Source organism: Rhinoraja longicauda, chromosome 5 (genome assembly GCF_053455715.1).
Source record: "Rhinoraja longicauda isolate Sanriku21f chromosome 5, sRhiLon1.1, whole genome shotgun sequence".
Classification (NCBI taxonomy): Eukaryota; Metazoa; Chordata; class Chondrichthyes; order Rajiformes; family Arhynchobatidae; genus Rhinoraja; species Rhinoraja longicauda.
In genome coordinates this window covers 86858827-86878033 of record NC_135957.1, presented here as the reverse complement: position 1 = coordinate 86878033, position 19207 = coordinate 86858827, and the positions used below count along the sequence as shown (strand labels likewise).

The window sequence follows — 19207 nt, the reverse complement described above, 5'->3', positions numbered from 1 at the left end:
TTTCTATCCTATCTACAGTACATAATTAGTGTGATGAAATGAAAACAATTATAACAATGATGCTTCTTCAAAATGTGCCTGCCTTCTCCCCATATCCCTTGATTCCGCTAGCCCCTAGAGCTCTATCTAACTCTCTTTTAAATCCATCCAGTGAATTGGCCTCCACTGCCCTCTGTGGCAGAGAATTCCACAAATTCAACAAGATATCAGGAGGTCAAGCAACATCTGTGGTGGCAAAGGAAAAGTCGAATTTTCAGCTCAAGTCGTTGCATCAGGACCCGAAACGTCGAGTAGCCCTTTAGCACCACAGATGCTGCCCCCAGCAGTTCATGGAGGCATTTCACAAAAACGTAAGTGGTTGGGGTGTGCAATTAAGAAAATAGGTGCAGGAGGAGGCCATTTGGCTCTTCGAGCCAGCACTGCTAACCTTGCCAGCGACACCAACATCCTGACATGTTAAAGCATTTTATGAAATGGCGTAACGTGGTTTGTCTTTTAAATTAAACACTGGTAACCTTGGAAGTGCAGTTTTATTTTCCAAGTTGAGAAATCTCATTGATCAAGATTAATTGCCTGAGCTGTATGGACTGAGCAGCAGATCTGGTCCCTGATAGGTGCTGAATTAGTTTAGTTTAATTTAGAGATACAGTGCGGAAACAGGCCCTTCGGCCCATCGATGACGCACCAACCAGTAATCCCCACACATTAGCAGTATCCTATACAAACTAGGGACAATTTACACTTATACCGTCAATTAATCTGCAAACCTGCACGTCTTTCGATTGCGGGAGGAAACCAAAGATCTCGGAAAAAATCCACGCGGTCATGGGGAGAACGTACAAACTGCGTACAGCACCTGTATCACAGAGTCATAGATTGATACAGTGCAGAAACAGGCCCTTCGGCCCAACTCGCCCACACCAACCAACAATATCCCAGCTACCCAAGTCCCACTTGCCTGCGCTTGGAACATAACCCTCCAAACCTGTCCTATCCATGTACCTGTCCAACTGTTTCTTAAACGATGGGATAGTCCCAGCCTCAACTACCTCTTCTGGCAGCTCGTTCCATACACCCACCACCCTCTGTGTGAAAAAGTTACCCCTCAGATTCCTATTAAATCTTTTCCCCTTCACCTTGAACCTATGTCCTCTGGTCCTCGAATCCCCTACTCTAGGTAAAAGACTATGCATCTACCCGATCTATTCCTCTCATGATTTTGTACACCTCTGTAAGATCTCCCCATATCCTCCTGCGCTCCATGGAATAGAGACCCAGCCTGCTCAACCTCTGTAGCTCACACCCTCTAGGCCTGGCAACATCCTCGTAAATCTTTTCTGAACCCTTTCAAGCCTGACAATATCTTTCCTATAACATGGTGCCCAGAACTGAACACAATATTCTAAATGCGGTCTCACCAACGTCTTATACAACTGTAACATGACCCCCCCAACTTCTATACTCAATACTCTGACTGATGAAGGCCAAAGTGGCAAAAGCCTTTTTGACCCCCTTATCCACCTGCGACGCGACCTTCAAGGAACCATGCATCTGTACTCCTAGTTCCCTCTGCTCTACAGCACTACCCAGAGGCCTACCATTTACTGCGTAGGTCCTGCCCTTGTTCAACTTCCCAAAATGCAACACCTCACACTTCTCTGTATTAAATTCCATCAATCTTTCCTCCGCCCACCTGGCCAATCGATCCAGATGCTGCTGCAATCGTTCACAACCATCTTCACTATCTGCAAAACCACTGACCACTGTGGTCGGAATGGAACCCGGGTCTCTGGCGCTGCAAGCGCTGTACGGCAGCAACTCCACTGCCGTGCCACCGTGCCACCCTAGCTAACTACAACCTGGGTTAGCATGTAAAATGAATCATCCATGATTTTTCATTATAATCTGATAACCTTTGGATATTATAATGTGAAGACAGGATGAGATTAATAGCCACACTGCAGCGTGGGAAAATATTGAAAATAAGATGTGTGGTGCACATTGCAACCACGTGTGAATTGTGGAGAGAGTCCAGCCACAAATACATATCTGCTGCAGTAACCTGAGTGAAATAAACGGAAGTGTATTCTGGGGATTTCAGTTATTGTAGGTTCTGGTAGTTCTAATGTTAGCCATGAGGAAACAAAATGAGCTTGTAAAGGTGTATCTGCATGTGTTATGTAATCTGAGGGAGTTGACATGAAGGCTACAAGTCATGATATTATTTAAAGGCAGGATCATAGAAACATAGAAAATAGGTGCAGGAGTAGGCCATTCGGCCCTTCGAGCCTGCACCGCCTTTCAATATGATCATGGCTGATCATCCAGCTCAGTATCCCATACCTGCCTTCTCTCCATACCCCCTGATCCCTTTAGCCACAAGGGCCACTTCTAACTCCCTCTTAAATATAGCCAATGAACTGGCCTCAACTACCTTCTGTGGCAGAGAATTCCATAGACTCACCACTCTGTGTGTGAAGAAATGTTTTCTCATCTCGGTCCTAAAAGACTTCCCCCTTATCCTTAAGCTGTGACCCCTGGTTCTGGACTTCCCCAACATCGGGAACAATCTTCCCGCATCTAGCCTCTCCAACCCCTTAAGAATTTTATATGTTTCTATAAGATCCCCCTTCTTGCATGATCATTAAACTTGCATGTTGTAAAAATGTGTTTCACCAATCTTGGTTAATTAATGCATTTATTTGATTTGTAAATTTCCACATGAGAGTTTAACTGTGTGTCGCACGAGAAAATGTGAACGTTTTTCTTTTGAATTCCTAGGTAAAGGAGTTTGTGCCATCTCAAAGTACGTGACCGGGGAGCCTCAGAAATGGCTGGATGTTGTTTCCAAATGGAAGTCCCTTTGGAATCTTGACAAAGTACAGGAATGTAGTTTGGAGGTTGCAGAAACTGGGATCAAACGGTCGACACAGCAGGAGAGTAGCCAAAGCAAAAGGCCAAAGCTCGAGGTGGATAACCCTCACACAGCTCAAACAGGACAATGTTTTCATCAAGGATGTAGTCAGGACAATGCGCCGATGGAAGAACCACCTTCACCTACAAAGCTGCTTGATCTCAGGAGTGAAGGGGCCGTATCCTGTATGCCTTTCAGAGTATCTTGTCGCTGTAGTGGGAAGATTGCTAAACAGTTTACTTCACAGGTAAATGCGTTGTTTCCAAATCAGTTCTGTGTTTAAAAACCCAGAAATTAACAATATTAAGCAACGCTGCAAATAGTAATATATATATAGTCGCATACAGCTTATAATCCTCCAACATTTTCGCCACTTCCAATGGGATCCCACTACTGGCCACATCTTCCCACCTCCACCCCTTTCTGCTTTCCGCAGAGACCGTTCCCTCCGCAACTCCATGGTCAACTTGTCCCTGCCCACCCAAACCACCCCCTCCCCAGGTACTTCCCCCTGCAACCGCAGGAGATGCAACACCTGTCCCTTTACCCCCCCCCCTTAACTCCATCCAAGGATCCCGACAGTCTTTTCAGGTGAGGCAGAGAGGTTCACGTGCACCTCCTTCAACCTCATCTACAGTATCCGCTGTTCCACGTGTCAACTCCTGTGCATCGGCGAGACCAAGCACAGGCTCGGCGATCGTTTCGCTGAACACCTCCGCTCAGTCCGCTTTAACCTATCTGATCCCCCGGTTGTTCAGCACTTTAACTCCCCCTCCCATTCCCAATCCTACCTTTCCGTCCTGGGCCTCCTCCATTGTCAGAGTGAGGCCCAGCGCAAATTGGAGGAACAGCACCTCATATTTTGCTTGGGTAGCTTGCACCCCAGCGGTATGAACATTGACTTCTCTAATTTCAAATAGCCCTTGCTTTCCCTCTCTCTCCATCCCCTCCCCTTCCCAGTTTTCCCACCAGTCTTACTGACTCTGACTACATTCTATCTCTGTCCCACCCCCTCCCCTTGACATCAGTTTGAAGAAGGGTCTCGACCCGAAACGTCACCCATTCCTTCTCTCCAGAGATGCTGCCTGACCCGCTGAGTTGCTCCAGCATTTTGTGTCCAGCTTCGGTTTAAACCAGTATCTGCAGTTCCTTCCTCCACATTTTGTCAGAGGCTTTGTCTGGGCCCATGCTGAGAGCAGAGCGGTATGAAACACACCACAAAGGCTATTAATGGAGGAGCTACTATTGGTGAGCTTAATTAAATATTAAAAATAAATCACTGCCCCACTGAAATCATTCTAATAGGCCGACAGCTTTGATGATCACATGATTTTCAATGATTCCCCAAAGGCCATTTCGGACAGTTTGTTAATATAAGAGGCTATTCCAGTTATGAATGGTTGGATTGGGAGCTGTAAATCATCAAATGTACCAGTTGAATTTAATGGGTTCACTCGTACATAATTCTTCCATTATGTCTTTTGACCTTGATGTTAATGGTGCTTTATACACAGTGTCATTGGAGTGTAAGAATCCTCTGCGCGAAACTTGTTGGCAGATTCATCATTTCAGGAGATTGGTTATTGGCAGAGTATTCATCCTCTGGAGTCCTGCAAAATAACAACGTGAGCGTCTGAAGGAGAAACATCTCCTTGCCCCTGTAGTGTAGAAAGGAGCACCCTCTGTCTCCAACTGGAGTACAGTGACTAACGCTGGTTGGCTAAAAAGCAGATTGGAACGGAAGGAGAATCTCCTTATTCCATCGTCGCAAATTTTACATTGAATTCGCATAGTTTTTCTGTGTGTTTGGAAACAACGCCTGAACATATACTTCACCGTTGTGTAATTTCATTATTTTGAAGAAGCTATTTTTGTAGGTACTATTGCAACATTTACGAAACATTTAGACAGGTACATGGATATGCCAGGTTTAGAGGGATACGGTTCACGAGGTTAATCCCCAGGATGGCGGGACTGAGGAAAGATTGGAAAGACTAGGCTTGTATTCAGTGGAGTTTAGAAGGATGAGAGGTGATCTTATAGAGACGAATAAAATTATAAAAGCACTGGACAAGCTGGATGCAGGAAAAGTGTTCCCAATGTTGGGGGAGTCCAGGACCAGGGGCCACACAGTCTAAGAATAAAGGGGAGGCCATTTAAAACTGAGGTGAGAAGAAACTTTTTCACCCAGAGAGTTGTGAATTTGTGGAATTCTCTGCCACAGAAGGCAGTGGAGGCCAATTCACTGGATGAATTTATAGACAATAGACAATAGACAATAGGTGCAGGAGTAGGCTATTCAGCCCTTCGAGCCAGCACCGCCATTCAATGCGATCATGGCTGATCACTCTCAATCAGTACCCCGTTCCTGCCTTCTCCCCATACCCCCTCACTCCGCTATCCTTAAGAGCTCTATCCAGCTCTCTCTTGAAAGCATCCAACGAACTGGCCTCCACTGCCTTCTGAGGCAGAGAATTCCACACCTTCACCACTCTCTGACTGAAAAAGTTCTTCCTCATCTCCGTTCTAAATGGCCTACCCATTTAAAGAGAGGGTAAAAGAGAGTTAGATAGAGCTCGAGGGGCGAGTGGAATCAAAGGATATGGAGAGAAGGCAGGCACGGGTCACTGATTGTGGATGATCAGCTATGATCACAATGAATGGTGGTGCTGGCTCGAAGGGCCGAATGGCCTCCTCCTGCACCTAATTTCTATGAAATGGGCCAAACGCAGGCAGGTGGGACTAATGGAGATGGGACTTGTTGGTCGGTGTGGGCAAGATGGGCCTGTTTCTACGCTGCATGACTATGACTCTTTAACATTTGCAACAAACAATCTGATGGAGGAACTCAGGATCTGGGGTGGAAAGTAATGGTTAATGTTTTGGGTTGCAACCTAGCATCAGGACTGAGAGTGGAGAGGTGAGTTAGATAGTATAAAGAGGAGAGGGGAAGGGGTGAGAGATGGTCGATGGACCAAGGAGGGGTGAGGGATGGTGAGTGTAAGGAGTAAGGAAGGAGAGAGAGAGGTTCAGGTGAGGACCAGACTGATTCAGGTAGACTTCTCTCTCTGACTGGAGCATTTCTTAAAGGACCACCATCAGTCTGAAGACGGGTTCCCTACCTCAACATTCTCCAGGGATGCTACCTGACCTGCTGCGTTGCTGCAGCACTTTGTGTCTTTTGTTGTGAACCAGCATCTGCCGTTCCTGGTATCTACAAGTTGTGCAGACCAGATAGTGTGCGACACTTGTGTCAGGAATGTGGTTAGGTTTGCAACCGGAGCCAGGCAGGGCCTGGGGTGCTTGTATGCTTTCCTTGTTGGGGATCGGAGTGACATCCAATTATCCAGAAAAACTGGCACAGCCAAAGTCCCGAGGGTGCTGGATTATTACCTGAGTTTTGCAGAACCTAGTATGTGATACAGAAGTCTGGCAGTTGTTGTGAAAGGAATCGTTTTGTAACTATAGCAATGAGTGGCTGTTACGTGGCAAATCATTCCCTCGTTGGCTCAGATCCCAGTTGGCAGTCAGAATGGCCTTGGGGCTGGACAAGATTAGAAAGGCCCAGATCGAGTGGTTATGGAGAGGATGTTTGCAGCAGTGGGAGAGTCTAAGACCAGAGGGCTCAGCCTCACAATAAACCGACCTGCCTTTAGAATGCAGATGTGTAGGAATTTCTTTAGTCAGAGGGTGGTGAATCTGTGGAATTCATTGCCATAGATGGCTGTGGAGGCCAAATGAATGGGTATTTTTAAAGCACAGATTGATAGGTTCTTGATTAGTAAGGGTGTCAAAAGTTACAGAAGAAGGCAGGAGAATGGGGTTGAGAGCGAAAAATAGATCAGCCATGATCGATGGGCCGAATGGCCTAATTCTACTCCTATGTTTTAATATGTAATGTGCTCTGTTGCAGCAGTTTTGTTACAATGGAGTTACTTAGCCAGTTACTTTAACAACATTTAAAAGACATTTGGACAGGTACATGGATAGCAACAGTTTAGAGGAACAAGGGTCAAATGCAGGCACTAATGTAAAAGGGATATCTTGGTCAGCATGGGAAAGTTCACAAGTTATAGACAATAGACAATAGGTGCAGGAGGAGGCCATTCGGCCCCTCGAGCCAGCACGGCCATTCAATGTGATCATGGCTGATCATTCTCAATCAGTACCCCGTTCCTGCCTTCTCCCCATACCCCTGACTCCGCTATCCTTAAGAGCTTTATCTATCTCTCTCTTGAATGCATTCAGAGAATTGGCCTCCACTGCCTTCTGAGGCAGAGAATTCCACAGATTCACAACTCTCAATTAACAATTCACAACTTAGGCGGCACGGTGGCGCAGCGGTAGAGTTGCTGCCTCACAGCGAATGCAGCGCCGGAGACTCAGGTTCGATCCTGACTACGGGCGCCGTCTGTATGGAGTTTGTACGTTCTCCCCGTGACCTGCGTGGGTTTTCTCCGAGATCTTCGGTTTCCTCCCACCCTCCAAAGACATGCAGGTTTGTAGGTTAATTGACTGGGTAAATGTAAAAATTGTCCCTGGTGTGTGTAGGATAGTGTTAATGTACGGGGATCAGTGGGCGGCGCGGACTTGGTGGGCCGAAAGGGCCTGTTTCCGCGCTGTAGAATCTAAATCTAAATCTAAAAAAAAATCTCTGACTGAATAAAGTTTTTCCTCATCTCAGTTCTAAATGGCCTACCCCTTATTCTTAAACTGTGGCCCCTGGTTCTGGACTCCCCCAACATTGGGAACATGTTTCCTGCCTCTAACGTGTCCAACCCCTTAATCATCTTATACGTTTCGATAAGATCTCCTCTCATCCTCCTAAATTCCAGTGTATACAAGCCTAGTCGCTCCAGTCTTTCAACATATGACAGTCCCGCCATTCCGGGAATTAACCTAGTAAACCTACGCTGCACGCCCTCAATAGCAAGAATATCCTTCCTCAAATTTGGAGACCAAAACTGCACACAGTACTCCAGGTGCGGTCTCACTAGGGCCCTGTACAACTGCAGAAGGACCTCTTTGCTCCTATACTCAACTCCTCTTGTTATGAAGGCCAACATTCCATTGGCTTTCTTCACTGCCTGCTGTACGTGCATGCTTCCTTTCAGTGACTGATGCACTAGGACACCCAGATCTCGTTGTACGTCCCCTTTTCCTAACTTGACACCATTCAGATAATACTCTGCCTTCCTATTCTTACCACCAAAGTGGATAACCTCACACTTATCCACATTAAACTGCAACTGCCATGCATCCGCCCACTCATACAACCTGTCCAAGTCACCCTGCAACCTCATAGCATCTTCCTCACAGTTCACACTACCACCCAGCTTTGTATCATCTGCAAATTTGCTAATGGTACTTCTAATCCATTCATCCAAGTCATTAATGTATATTGTAAATAGCTGCGGTCCCAGCATCGAGCCTTGCGGTACCCCACTAGTTACTGCCTGCCATTCTGAAAGGAACCCATTTATCCCCACTCTTTGCTTTCTGTCTGTCAACCAATTTTCTATCCATGTCAGTACCCTACCTCCAATACCATGTGCTCTAATTTTGCCCACTAATCTCCTATGTGGAACCTTGTCAAAGGCTTTTTGAAAGTCAAGGTACACCACATCCACCAGCTCTCCCCTGTCAATTTTCCTAGTTACATCCTCAAAGAATTCCAGAAGATTAGTCAAGCATGATTTCCCCTTCGTAAATCCATGCTGACTCGGAACAATCCTGTTACTACTATCCAAATGCTCCGCAATTTCGTCTGTTACAGGAGTAGAATTAGACCATTCGACCCATCGAGTCTACTCTGCCATTCAATCCTCCTAATCCCATTTTCCTCCCTTCTCCCCACAACCGTTGACACCCGTTCTAATCAGGAATTTGTCTATCTCTGCCTTAAAAATATCCATTGACTTGGCCTCCACAGCCCTCTGTGGCAATGAGTTCCACAGATTAACTACCCTCTGACTAAAGAAGCTCCTCCTTGCCACCTTTTGTAAAAGAGCGTCCTTTAATTCTGAGGCTGTGACCTCTGGTCCTAGACTCTCCCACCAGTGGAAACATCCTCTCCACATCCACTCTATCTGTGCCTTTCATTATTCTGTAAGTTTCAATGAGGTCCCCCCTCATCCTTCTAAACTCTAGTGAGTACAGGCCCAGTGCCGACAAACGCTCATCATATGTTAACGCACACATTCCTGGAATCATTCTTGTAAACTTCCTCTGGACCCTCTCAAGAGCCAGCACATCCTTCCTCACATATGGGGCCCAAATTTGTTCACAGTACTCCAAATACAGCCTGACCAGCGCTTCATGGAGCCTCAGCATTACATTTCTGTTTTGGGATTCCAGTCCTCTTGATATAAATGCTAGCATTGAATTTGCCTTCCTTACTACCAATTTGACATGCAAATGAACCTTTTGGGAGTCCTGCACCAGCACTCCCTAGTCCCTTTGCATCTCCGATTTCTGGATGCCCTCTCCATTTAGAAAATAATCTACGCCTTTATTCTTATTACCAAAATGCATTACACCGCACTTTGCTACACTGAATTTCATCTGCCACTTCTCTGCCCACTCTCCTCACCTGTCCAAGTCCTACTGCCTGCCCCTCCAACTATCTTAGCATCATCTGCAAACTTGGCCACAAAGCTTTCAATCCCCTTGTCTTAATCATTAATATACATGAAGAGAAGTGGCCCCAGCACCGACCCTTGTGGAACTCCAAAGACGTACAGGTATGTAGGTTAATTGGCTGGGCAAATGTAAAAAAAACTGTCCCTAGTGTGTGTAGGATAGTGTTAATGTGCGGGGATCATTGGGCGGCGTGGACCCGGTAGGCCGAAGGGCCTGTTTCCACTCTGTATCTCTAAATCTAAATCTAAACTCGTCACTGGCAGCCAACCTGAAAAACGCCTTTTATTGCAACTCTTTGCCTTCTGACGTCCAGCCAACCCGCTATCCATGCCAATATCTTCCCTTGAATACCATGGGCTCTCATCTTCCCGAGCAGCCTGACGTGTGGCATCTTATCAAAGGCCTTCTGAAAATCTAGGTATACAACATCTACAGCCTCCCCTCTGTCTGTCCTGCTATTAACTTCACAAAGAACTCCAGCAGATTCATCAGGCAAGATCTTCCCTTCACAAACCCATGCTGACTTCAGCCTATTTTATCGTGAACTTCCAAGTTCTGCGTAACCTCATCCTTTATAATTGACTCTAAAATCTTACCAACCACCGTAGTCAGGCTAACCGGCCTATAGTTTCCGCTCTTCTGCTTGGCTCCCTTCTTGTACAGCGGGGTGCTATTCACAATTTTCCAATCTTCAGGAACCTCTCCTAACTCGAGTGATTCTTAAAATATCACAACTAATGCCAAGTTGGGCCGAAGGGCCTGTTTCCGTGCTAGACAATAGACAATAGACAATAGACAATAGACAATAGGTGCAGGAGTAGGCCATTCAGCCCTTCGAGCCAGCACCGCCATTCAATGCGATCATGGCTGATCACTCTCAATCAGTACCCCGTTCCTGCCTTCTCCCCATACCCCCTCACTCCGCTATCCTTAAGAGCTCTATCCAGCTCTCTCTTGAAAGCATCCAACGAACTGGCCTCCACTGCCTTCTGAGGCAGAGAATTCCACACCTTCACCACTCTCTGACTGAAAAAGTTCTTCCTCATCTCCGTTCTAAGTGCTGCAATGACTCTATGATTCAATACAGTGAGGTCTCAACTACATCGCTGTGACTGTGTTGTCACCTTCAGGCTAGGTTATGGAAGCTCAACCACTGTAAACAAGAATGCTTAGAGCTGGAATGCAAGGGGCTTTAGGTATTAGACAAATTGTGTTAAAAGTTTATGAAATTCCCCATTGTGGATTACATTATTTAATCTACCAAACATAAGTATCTATAAAGTTGTCTTCATTCACTCAAGACACAGTGATTTAATACATTTTCATTGTAGTAGAAAGAGCAATTCAGAAGAGCTGAGAACTTTGTCTCATTTGTAAGTGGACCGTTTCTAGGGAAATAAATCAGTTTCCCACAGAAATTACAGTCTGGAGGAGGGTCCCGACCCAAAAGTCACCTATCCTTGTTCTCCACAGATGCTGTCTGACTCGCTAAGTTTAGTTTAGTTTAGTTTAGAGACTAAAGTGTGGAAACTTTAGTGCGGAAACAGGCCCTTTTCGGCCCACCGAGTCCGCGCCGACCAGCGATCCCCACATATTAACACCATCCTACACCCACTAGGAACAATTTTTACATTTACCAAGCCAATTAACCTACAAACCTGCACGTCTTTGGAGTGTGGGAGGAAACCGAAGATCTCGGAGAAAACCCATGCAGGTCACGGGGCGAACGTACAAACTCCGTACAGACAGCGCCCATAGTCGGGATGGAACCCGGGTCTCCGGCGCTGCATTGGCTGTAAGGCAGCAACTCTACCGCTGCACCACCGTGACGCCAAAGAGTTACTGCAGTACTTTGTGTCTCTTCTTTGTAAAACAGCATCTGCAGTTCCTTGTATCTACAAATTGTGCAGACCACTCCAGAGATGCTGCCTGACCCGCTGAGTTACTCCAGCACTCTGTGAAACGTCACTTATCCATGTTCTCCAGAGATGCTGCCTGACCCGCTGAGTTACTCCAGCACTCTGTGAAACGTCACTTATCCATGTTCTCCACAAATACTGCCTGACCCGCTGAGTTACTCCAGCACTCTGTGATACCTTCGAGGTGTACAGCCAAGGTGGGCAACATGTTGTGCAGGGAACCCGCTGAGTTACTCCAACACTTTTGTGTCTTTCTTGTGTACCCGCATAAATTAATTGTTCTTCCACAGGAGCTAGGAAGAGCTATTGGGATTGCACTCAGCAGACAAATGGGTTGGAAAGCTGAACTGAGGAACCCCATGCTGGAGGTAAGAGCTGGACCCTGTCACAATGACTGCGGTTTAAATGTTGAGACGTCAAAGAGAACTTTCTGCGGCAGTGTCACATCTGCTTTTCCTTTCTTGTATGATCCTCTTTTTCCTTGTTGAAGTATTTTTGGCCATTTGAGAGCAACTTAAAATAAACCATATAATAACAATATGGAAAGAAAACTGCAGATGCTGGTTTAAATCGTAGGTAGACACAAAATGCTGGAGTAACTCAGCAGGTCAGGCAGCATCTCTGGAGAGAAGGAATGGGTGACGTTTCGGGTTGAGACCCTTCTTCAGACTGATCTTTTGGGTCGAGACCCTTCTTCAGATTAATCTTTCGGGTCGAGACCCTTCTTCAGACTGATGCTGCCTGACCCGCTGCGTTACTCCAGCATTTTGCGCCTACCTTTAATAACTTAATATGACTGAAATAGTGTCTGGTAGCAACAAAGACATTACCTGCTATTTGAGTCTGACGGGTCCAGTCTGAAGATGAACATTTTAAGTGGTTTGGATATGTCTGATGGAAACCCAGGCAGATAATCAAAATCCATTAGGCTAAATCAATATCAAGCAACGGGATGTGGGGAGGATGTTTCCAGTAGACCAGAAGGCGCGGCCTCAGAATAAAAAAGACGTTCCTTTAGAAAGGAGATAAGGAGGAATTTCTTGAGTCAGAGGGTGGTGAATCTGTGGAATTCATTGCTACAGACGGCTGTGGAGGCCAAGTCATTGAGTATTTTTAAGGCAGAGTTTGATTAGTAAGGGCATCAAAGGTTACAGAGAGAAGGCAGGAGAATGTGTTGAAACATCATCCATGATCAAATGGTGGAGCAGACTTGATCAGAATCAGAATCAGAATAACCTTTATTGTCATTCAAAAAAACAAGTCTTTTGGACGGAATTCCGTTACCCACAGTCCAGCAATAAGAGCAATAAAAATAAGCAATAACACACACAATCACAAAGCAACACAAAACAAAAAAAAGAAACATCCATCACAGTGAGTCTCCTCCAGTCACCTCCTCACTGTGATAGAAGGCCAGAATGTCTTTTCTCAAGGTCCGAATGACCTAATTCTGCTAGTAAGTCTGATAGTAATAATACCACATATATGTCATGGAGTGTAAAGCATAACGATTCCACATCCCCACATAAATGGGCGGGTAAAAAGATGTTTTATCTCAAACTCTGGTGAGAATGTTATGTATCCTTTTACCTAATCAGGTCCTACTGGCTACTTCAGTAAACAAAAGTGAAACAACTGTGGTGAGGTAAAAAAAAAATGACAAAGCACCCCTCCCACAGTCTTAAAAACCTCACGGCTGTTTTTAATTACCTCCTTCACAAACTTCAATGAAAGATTTTAAATATTATAAATGTGTCCCTTGCATTTCCCTCCGGCTGGTCCAGTCAAACATGTTATAGGGACAATCTCATAATTCTAGGTGATTCTTTTTAATTCCAGTATTGGGATAGCATTGTGCTGAATGGTGAAGCACCTTAGTTGGAGAATAAAGGAGAATAAGAGGGATGAGAGAAAAGGATGGAAACTTGGGGTAGGGAGGGAGAAATAATATAAGCTTTGATGTCAAGTTTTTTTCCACTGATCCATTATAAGAGACCCGGTCAGAAATAGCTAGGTTAAGATTTGGATTGTAGTTTAGAAATACAAAGCCCTATCACCAGGATCAAAATGCTGGAGTGACTCAGCAGGTCAGGCAGCATCTCAGGAGAGAAGGAAAGGGTGACGTTTCGGGTCGAGACCCTTCTTCAGACTTCAGGTCTGAAGAAGGGTCTCGACCCGAAACATCACCCATTCCTTCTCTCCTGACATGCTGCCTGACCTGCTGAGTTACTCCAGCATTTTGTGAGATAAATACCTTCGATTTGTACCAGCATCTGCAGTTATTTTCTTACATCACCAGAATCAAATGTCATCAGTTTTACAAAAAAACAATTGACCAATAGAGGAAACCACTTGTCTATAAAATTGGCAGTATTTGAGTGAGATTGCTCCTAAAATGTTCATCAACCTTTTCTGTTCTGCACATTAATGTACTTGGATGCTTCCAATACATTTCCAGTCAACTTTACTTTGCAGACACAGCGTGGAAACAGGCCCTTCGGCCCACCGGAGTCCGTGCCGACCAGCGATCACCCAGCACTATCCAAGGCGCTCAGGCCACTTTACAATTTTACAGAAGCCATTTCACCTACAAACTTGCGCGTCTTTGGGATGTGGGAGGAAACCAGAGCACCAGAGAAAAACCACGCAGTCACAAGGAAAATGTACAATGCCTGTCCAGACAGCATAGTCAGGATCAAACCCGGGTTTCTAGTGATGTAAGGCAGCAACTCTACCGCTGCACCACTGGGCCGCCCACCCTCAACAAAACGAACAGATGTTGTTACTGAGCCACGAAGCTGAATGGTTGCAACCTTTTATTCCTTGCGGAGACCACTGGGTATGAAAAGTACTTCATTTTAATTCATTACATTCTGCAACTCAGATGAATAATATTCTAAACCTTTGCAGCTCTAATTATGACATTAAATCATTAAAACAGTCTGCTTTTGGAGATGGATTTTTTGTTCCCCTTAATTTCATTGTCAAATTACCAGAGGAGGGTGCTGTCTGTACGGAGTTTGTACCTTCTCCCCGTGACTGCGTGGGTTTTCTCTGGGTGCTTCGGTTTTCTCCACATTCCAAAGACGTACAGGTTTGTAGATTAATTGGCTTCTGTAAAAAAAAAATTGTAAATTGTCCCCAGTGTGTGTGATTGTATTAGTGTGTAAGGGGCGTTTGCTGGTCGGCGTGATCTCGGTAGGCCGAAGGGCCTGTTTCCGCGCTGTATCCCGAACTCGATGCTTAAAGCTAAACTAAACCCTGCTCGACCTAAGAGCGTAATCTTCATCTTTAGTGTTCAACACTCCAACTGGAAGAACTGCGCTGAGCGGCACGGTGGCGCATCGGTAGAGTTGCTGTCTTACAGCTCCAGAGACCCGGGTTGTATACTGACTATGGGTGATGTCTGTACAGAGGTTGTACCTTCTCCCTGTGACCGTGTGGGTTCTTTCCGGGTGCTCCGGTTTCCCCCCGCACTCCTAAAACATACAGGTTTGTAGGTTGTAAACTGTAAAAATTGTAACGTGTCCCTAGTGTTGTCAGGGGTGATCGGGATGAGGTTGTACCTCGAAAGTCTAAATGTAAAAATAATGGAAATATATATCTTGAAAATGAGAATGGATGACACCTTTCTACACTGATCCATTTATCCCCTACAGCCCTAACCTACTTCATATAGTTCGTACTCCAAGTGCTGTCACCACTGAATCTTCAAGACCCTCTGTAATCCTTATTCCTACTCCAGTCATCCCAATGATTATAAGTAGTTTAACATATACTTAAATTGAGGTTTTTATTTGTTCATGGTTTTAAAGCATCATAATCATAATCATATCATAATCATACTCTATTATCCAAGTATGTTTTGCAACTAACGAGGAATTTCATTTGCCCTGCAGTCATACCAATAAAAAGCAACAGGACACACAAAATACATGTTAACATGAACATCCCCCACAGTGACTCCTCCACATTCCTCACTGTGATGGAAGGCGAAAAAAAGTTCAGTCTCTCCCTTCTTTGTCCTCCCGCGGTCCTTCGAGCCTTCCGTTGACAGGACGATCTTGACTCCCAAAGCCGGCAGTCGGGCCTTCCTCGTCGGGACAATCAAGCTCCTGCATCGGGGGGGGGGGAATCTCAGCTCCCCCGCGCCGAGCGATCAGACCGGGTCAGAGCTAGTCGAAACCTTCTGCCTCGTTTGGAGCTCCCGACATCGGTGTCTACCCGAGACTGCGAGCTCCTCGATGGTGAAATCCGCATGTCTATGTTGGAGCGTCGATCCCAGGCAAGGGATTGCAGGCTCCGATGGTAAGTTCACGGCCCCGCGGTGGGGCTCAAAGTCAGTCCCGAGCAAGGCCGCCTGCTCCACGATGTCAGGCCGCAGAGCGACCGGAGATACGATCCGGAAAACAATCGCATCTCCGGCAAGGTAAATGATTGAAAAAAGTTTCCCCCGACCCCTCCCCCTCATAAAACAAACCAGAGAATATTAACACATACCTTTTAAACACACTTAAAATAACAAAAAAAAAGACGAAAAGGACAGACAGACTGTAGGCGAGGCTGCCATCGCAGCAACACCCGATGGAATTGTAATATTGTGCCTTCTCAAAACAAATGAGACTGAGTATGTTATTACACTGGCCAAGCTTGATTTTATTTTATTTTTCAGGTCTTCGTTCATTTAAACGATGTTCATTGTGTGGTTGGAGTTCCCATTCTAAGGTAGAAATTTTCTCGTAGTGACCAATTAAAAATGTTCTGACAGTTGGCATGATTTAACATGCAAATATACCAAATGATCCTGATACAAAACTAGTGATATCATTAGGAGCTGTTAAGAAAACAAAGGAGGAACAAGATAATTTTATGTTTGCATTTCTTACTTTTGCACATTCATTCTAAAGAGAAAGAAAGATTCTAAGGGGAGTAAGAGGCAACCGTGGCTGATAAGGGAAGTTAGGGATGGAATAAAACTAAAAGAAAACATGTGTACAACACAGCAAAGAGTAGCGGGAAGACAGAGGATTGAGAAACTTTCAAAGGACAACAGAAAGTAACAAAGAGGGCAATACGGGCTGATAAGATGAAGTACAAGGGTAAGCTGGCCAAGAATATAAAGAAGGATAGTAAAAACCTCTTTAGGTATGTTAAGAGAAAAAGATTAGTAAAGACAAATGTGGGTCCCTTGAAGGCAGAAACTGGTGAAATTATTATGGGGAACAAGGAAATGGCAGAAGAGTTGAACAGGTACTTTCTTTGTGTCTTCCTTATTGAATACAGAACCAATCTCCCAGATGTATGAGACGACAGGATCTAGGGAGACAGAGGAACTGAAAGAAATTTGCATTAGGCGAGAAATAGTATTGGGCAGACTGATGGGACTGAAGGCTGATAAATCCCAGGGCCTGATGGTTTGCATCCCAGGGTACTCAAGGAAGAGGCTCTACAAATCGTTGAAGCATTGGTGATCATTTTCCAATGTTCCTCCTGCTCTACGACCACATTTTGACACAGACCCGCTACTCCACTTTGTTGAAGCATTGGTGATCATTTTCCAATGTTCTATCAATTCAGGATCAGTTCCTGTGGATTGGAGGATAGCTAATGTTATCCACTTTTCAAGAAAGGAGCGAGGGAGAGAAAACGGGGAATTATAGACAAGTTAGCCTGACATCGGTGGTGGGGAAGATGCTGGAGTCAATTATTAAAGAACGGCACATTTGGATAGCAGTAAAAGGATTGGTCCAAGTCAGCATGGATTTATGAAGGGTTAATCCTTGACTAATCATCTGGAATTTTTTGAGGATGTGATAAGTAAAATGGATGAAGGAGAGCCAGTGGATGTAGTGTATCTGGACTTTCAGAAAGTCTTTGATAAGGTCCCGCATAGGAGATTGGTGAGCAAAATTCGAGCACATGGTATTGGGGGTAGGGTGTTGACATGGATAGAGAATTGGTTGGCAGACAGGAAACAAAGAGTAGGAATAAACGGGTCCTTTTCAGAATGGCAGGCAGTGGCGAGTGGAGTGCCGCAAGGCTCGGTGCTGGGGCCACAACTATTTACAATATATATTAATGATTTAGATGATGGAATTAAAAGAAACTAGCAAATTTGCAGATGACACAAAGCGGGGTGGCAGTGTGAACTGCGAAGGGGATGCTAGGAGGTTGCAGGGTGACTTGGACAGGTTGAGTGAATGGGCAGATGCATGGCAGATGTAGTATAATGTAGATAAATGTGAGGTTGTCCACTTTGGCGGCAAGAACAAGGAGGCAGATTATTATCTCTATGGTGTCAGATTAGGAAAAAGGGAAGTGCAACGAGACCTGGGTGTCCTTGTACACCAGTCACTGAAAGTAAACATGCAGGTACAGCAGGCAATGAAGAAAGCTAATGGCATGTTGGCCTTCATAACGAAAGGATTTGAGTTTCGGAGTGAAGAGGTCCTTCTGCAGTTGTACAGGACCCTGGTGAGACCACATCTGGAGTATTGTGTGCACTTTGGGTCTCCTAATTTGAGGAAGGACATCCTTGCTATTGAGGCAGTGAGGCGTAGGTTCATGAGGTTAATCCCCGGGATGGCGGGACTGTCATATCAGGAAAGATTGGAAAGACTGGGCTTGTATTTACTGGAATTTAGAAGGATGAGAGGGAATCTATAAAATTCTAAAAGGACTGGACAAGCTAGATGCAGGAAAAATGTTCCCAATGTTGGGGGAGTCCAGAACTAGGGGCCACAGTCCATGAATAAAGGGGAGGCCATTTAAAACTGAAATGAGAAAAAACGTTTTCACCCAGAGAGTTGTGAATTTGTGGAATTCTCTGCCACAGAGGGCAGTGGAGGCCAATTCACTGGATGAATTTAAAAGAGAGTTAGATAGAGCTCTAGGGGCTAGCGGAATCAAGGGATATTGGGAGAAGGCAGGCACGGGTTACTGATTGTAGATGATCAGCCACGATCACAATGAATGGTGGTGCTGGCTCGAAGGGCCGAATGGCCTCCTCCTGCACCTATTGTCTATGTTAAATACCTGTACACCTGTTGCACTAAAGTTGTTTTTTATGCTTCTAGACTTCCGCTGGCCAGCAGGGATTACATTAAAAGTGCAGGGCTGAGATCTACAGTGGCTTGGGCCATGGCATCTCTCGGTGATATCCAGGTAGGTTAGACAATAATTAGGATTTACATCCCGACCCCAAACGTCACCTATCCATGTTCTCCATAGATGCTGCCTGACCCGCTGAATTTAGTTTAGCTTAGAGATGCAGCGCGGAAACAGGCCATTTGGCCCACCGAGTCCGCACCGACAAGCGATCCCCGCACATTAACACTACCCTACATACCCTAGGGACAGTTATACATTCTTACCAATCCTATCAACCAACAAACCTGCACGTCTTTGGAGTGTGGGAGGAAACCGAAGATCTCGGAGAAAACCCACGCAGGTCACGGGGAGAACGTACAAACTCCGTGCAGACAGCGCCCGTAGTCAGGATCGAACCCGGGTCTCGGGCGCTGTGAGGCAGGAGCTCCACCACTTACTTCAGCACATTGAGTCTTTTTTTGTAAACCAGGAATCTGCAGTTCCCTGTGTCAACATTTCCCTTTATATCGGCAAATAAAGCAACAACAACTTGAAGAATCCATGAAATTATAAGTGCAGGCAATTGAATACTGAAATGAAGTTATAGAATTATGTGTCATAGAGAGTGAACCTATTCTGTCCA

At 45.3% G+C, this 19207-nt stretch overlaps 1 protein-coding gene across 2 annotated transcripts in view; it reads left to right on the top strand.

Moving 5' to 3' along the window:
* The window catches only part of thumpd2 (THUMP domain containing 2), a 44626-nt gene that overhangs the window by 6905 nt on the left and 18514 nt on the right, over positions 1–19207 (top strand). For both annotated transcript variants that reach the window (XM_078400268.1, XM_078400267.1), the window contains exons 3-6: positions 2782–3161; positions 11766–11843; positions 16148–16200; positions 18552–18639. In XM_078400268.1, coding sequence (XP_078256394.1) covers positions 2782–3161; positions 11766–11843; positions 16148–16200; positions 18552–18639 — 599 coding nt within the window. The remainder of the gene's footprint in view (positions 1–2781; positions 3162–11765; positions 11844–16147; positions 16201–18551; positions 18640–19207) is intronic.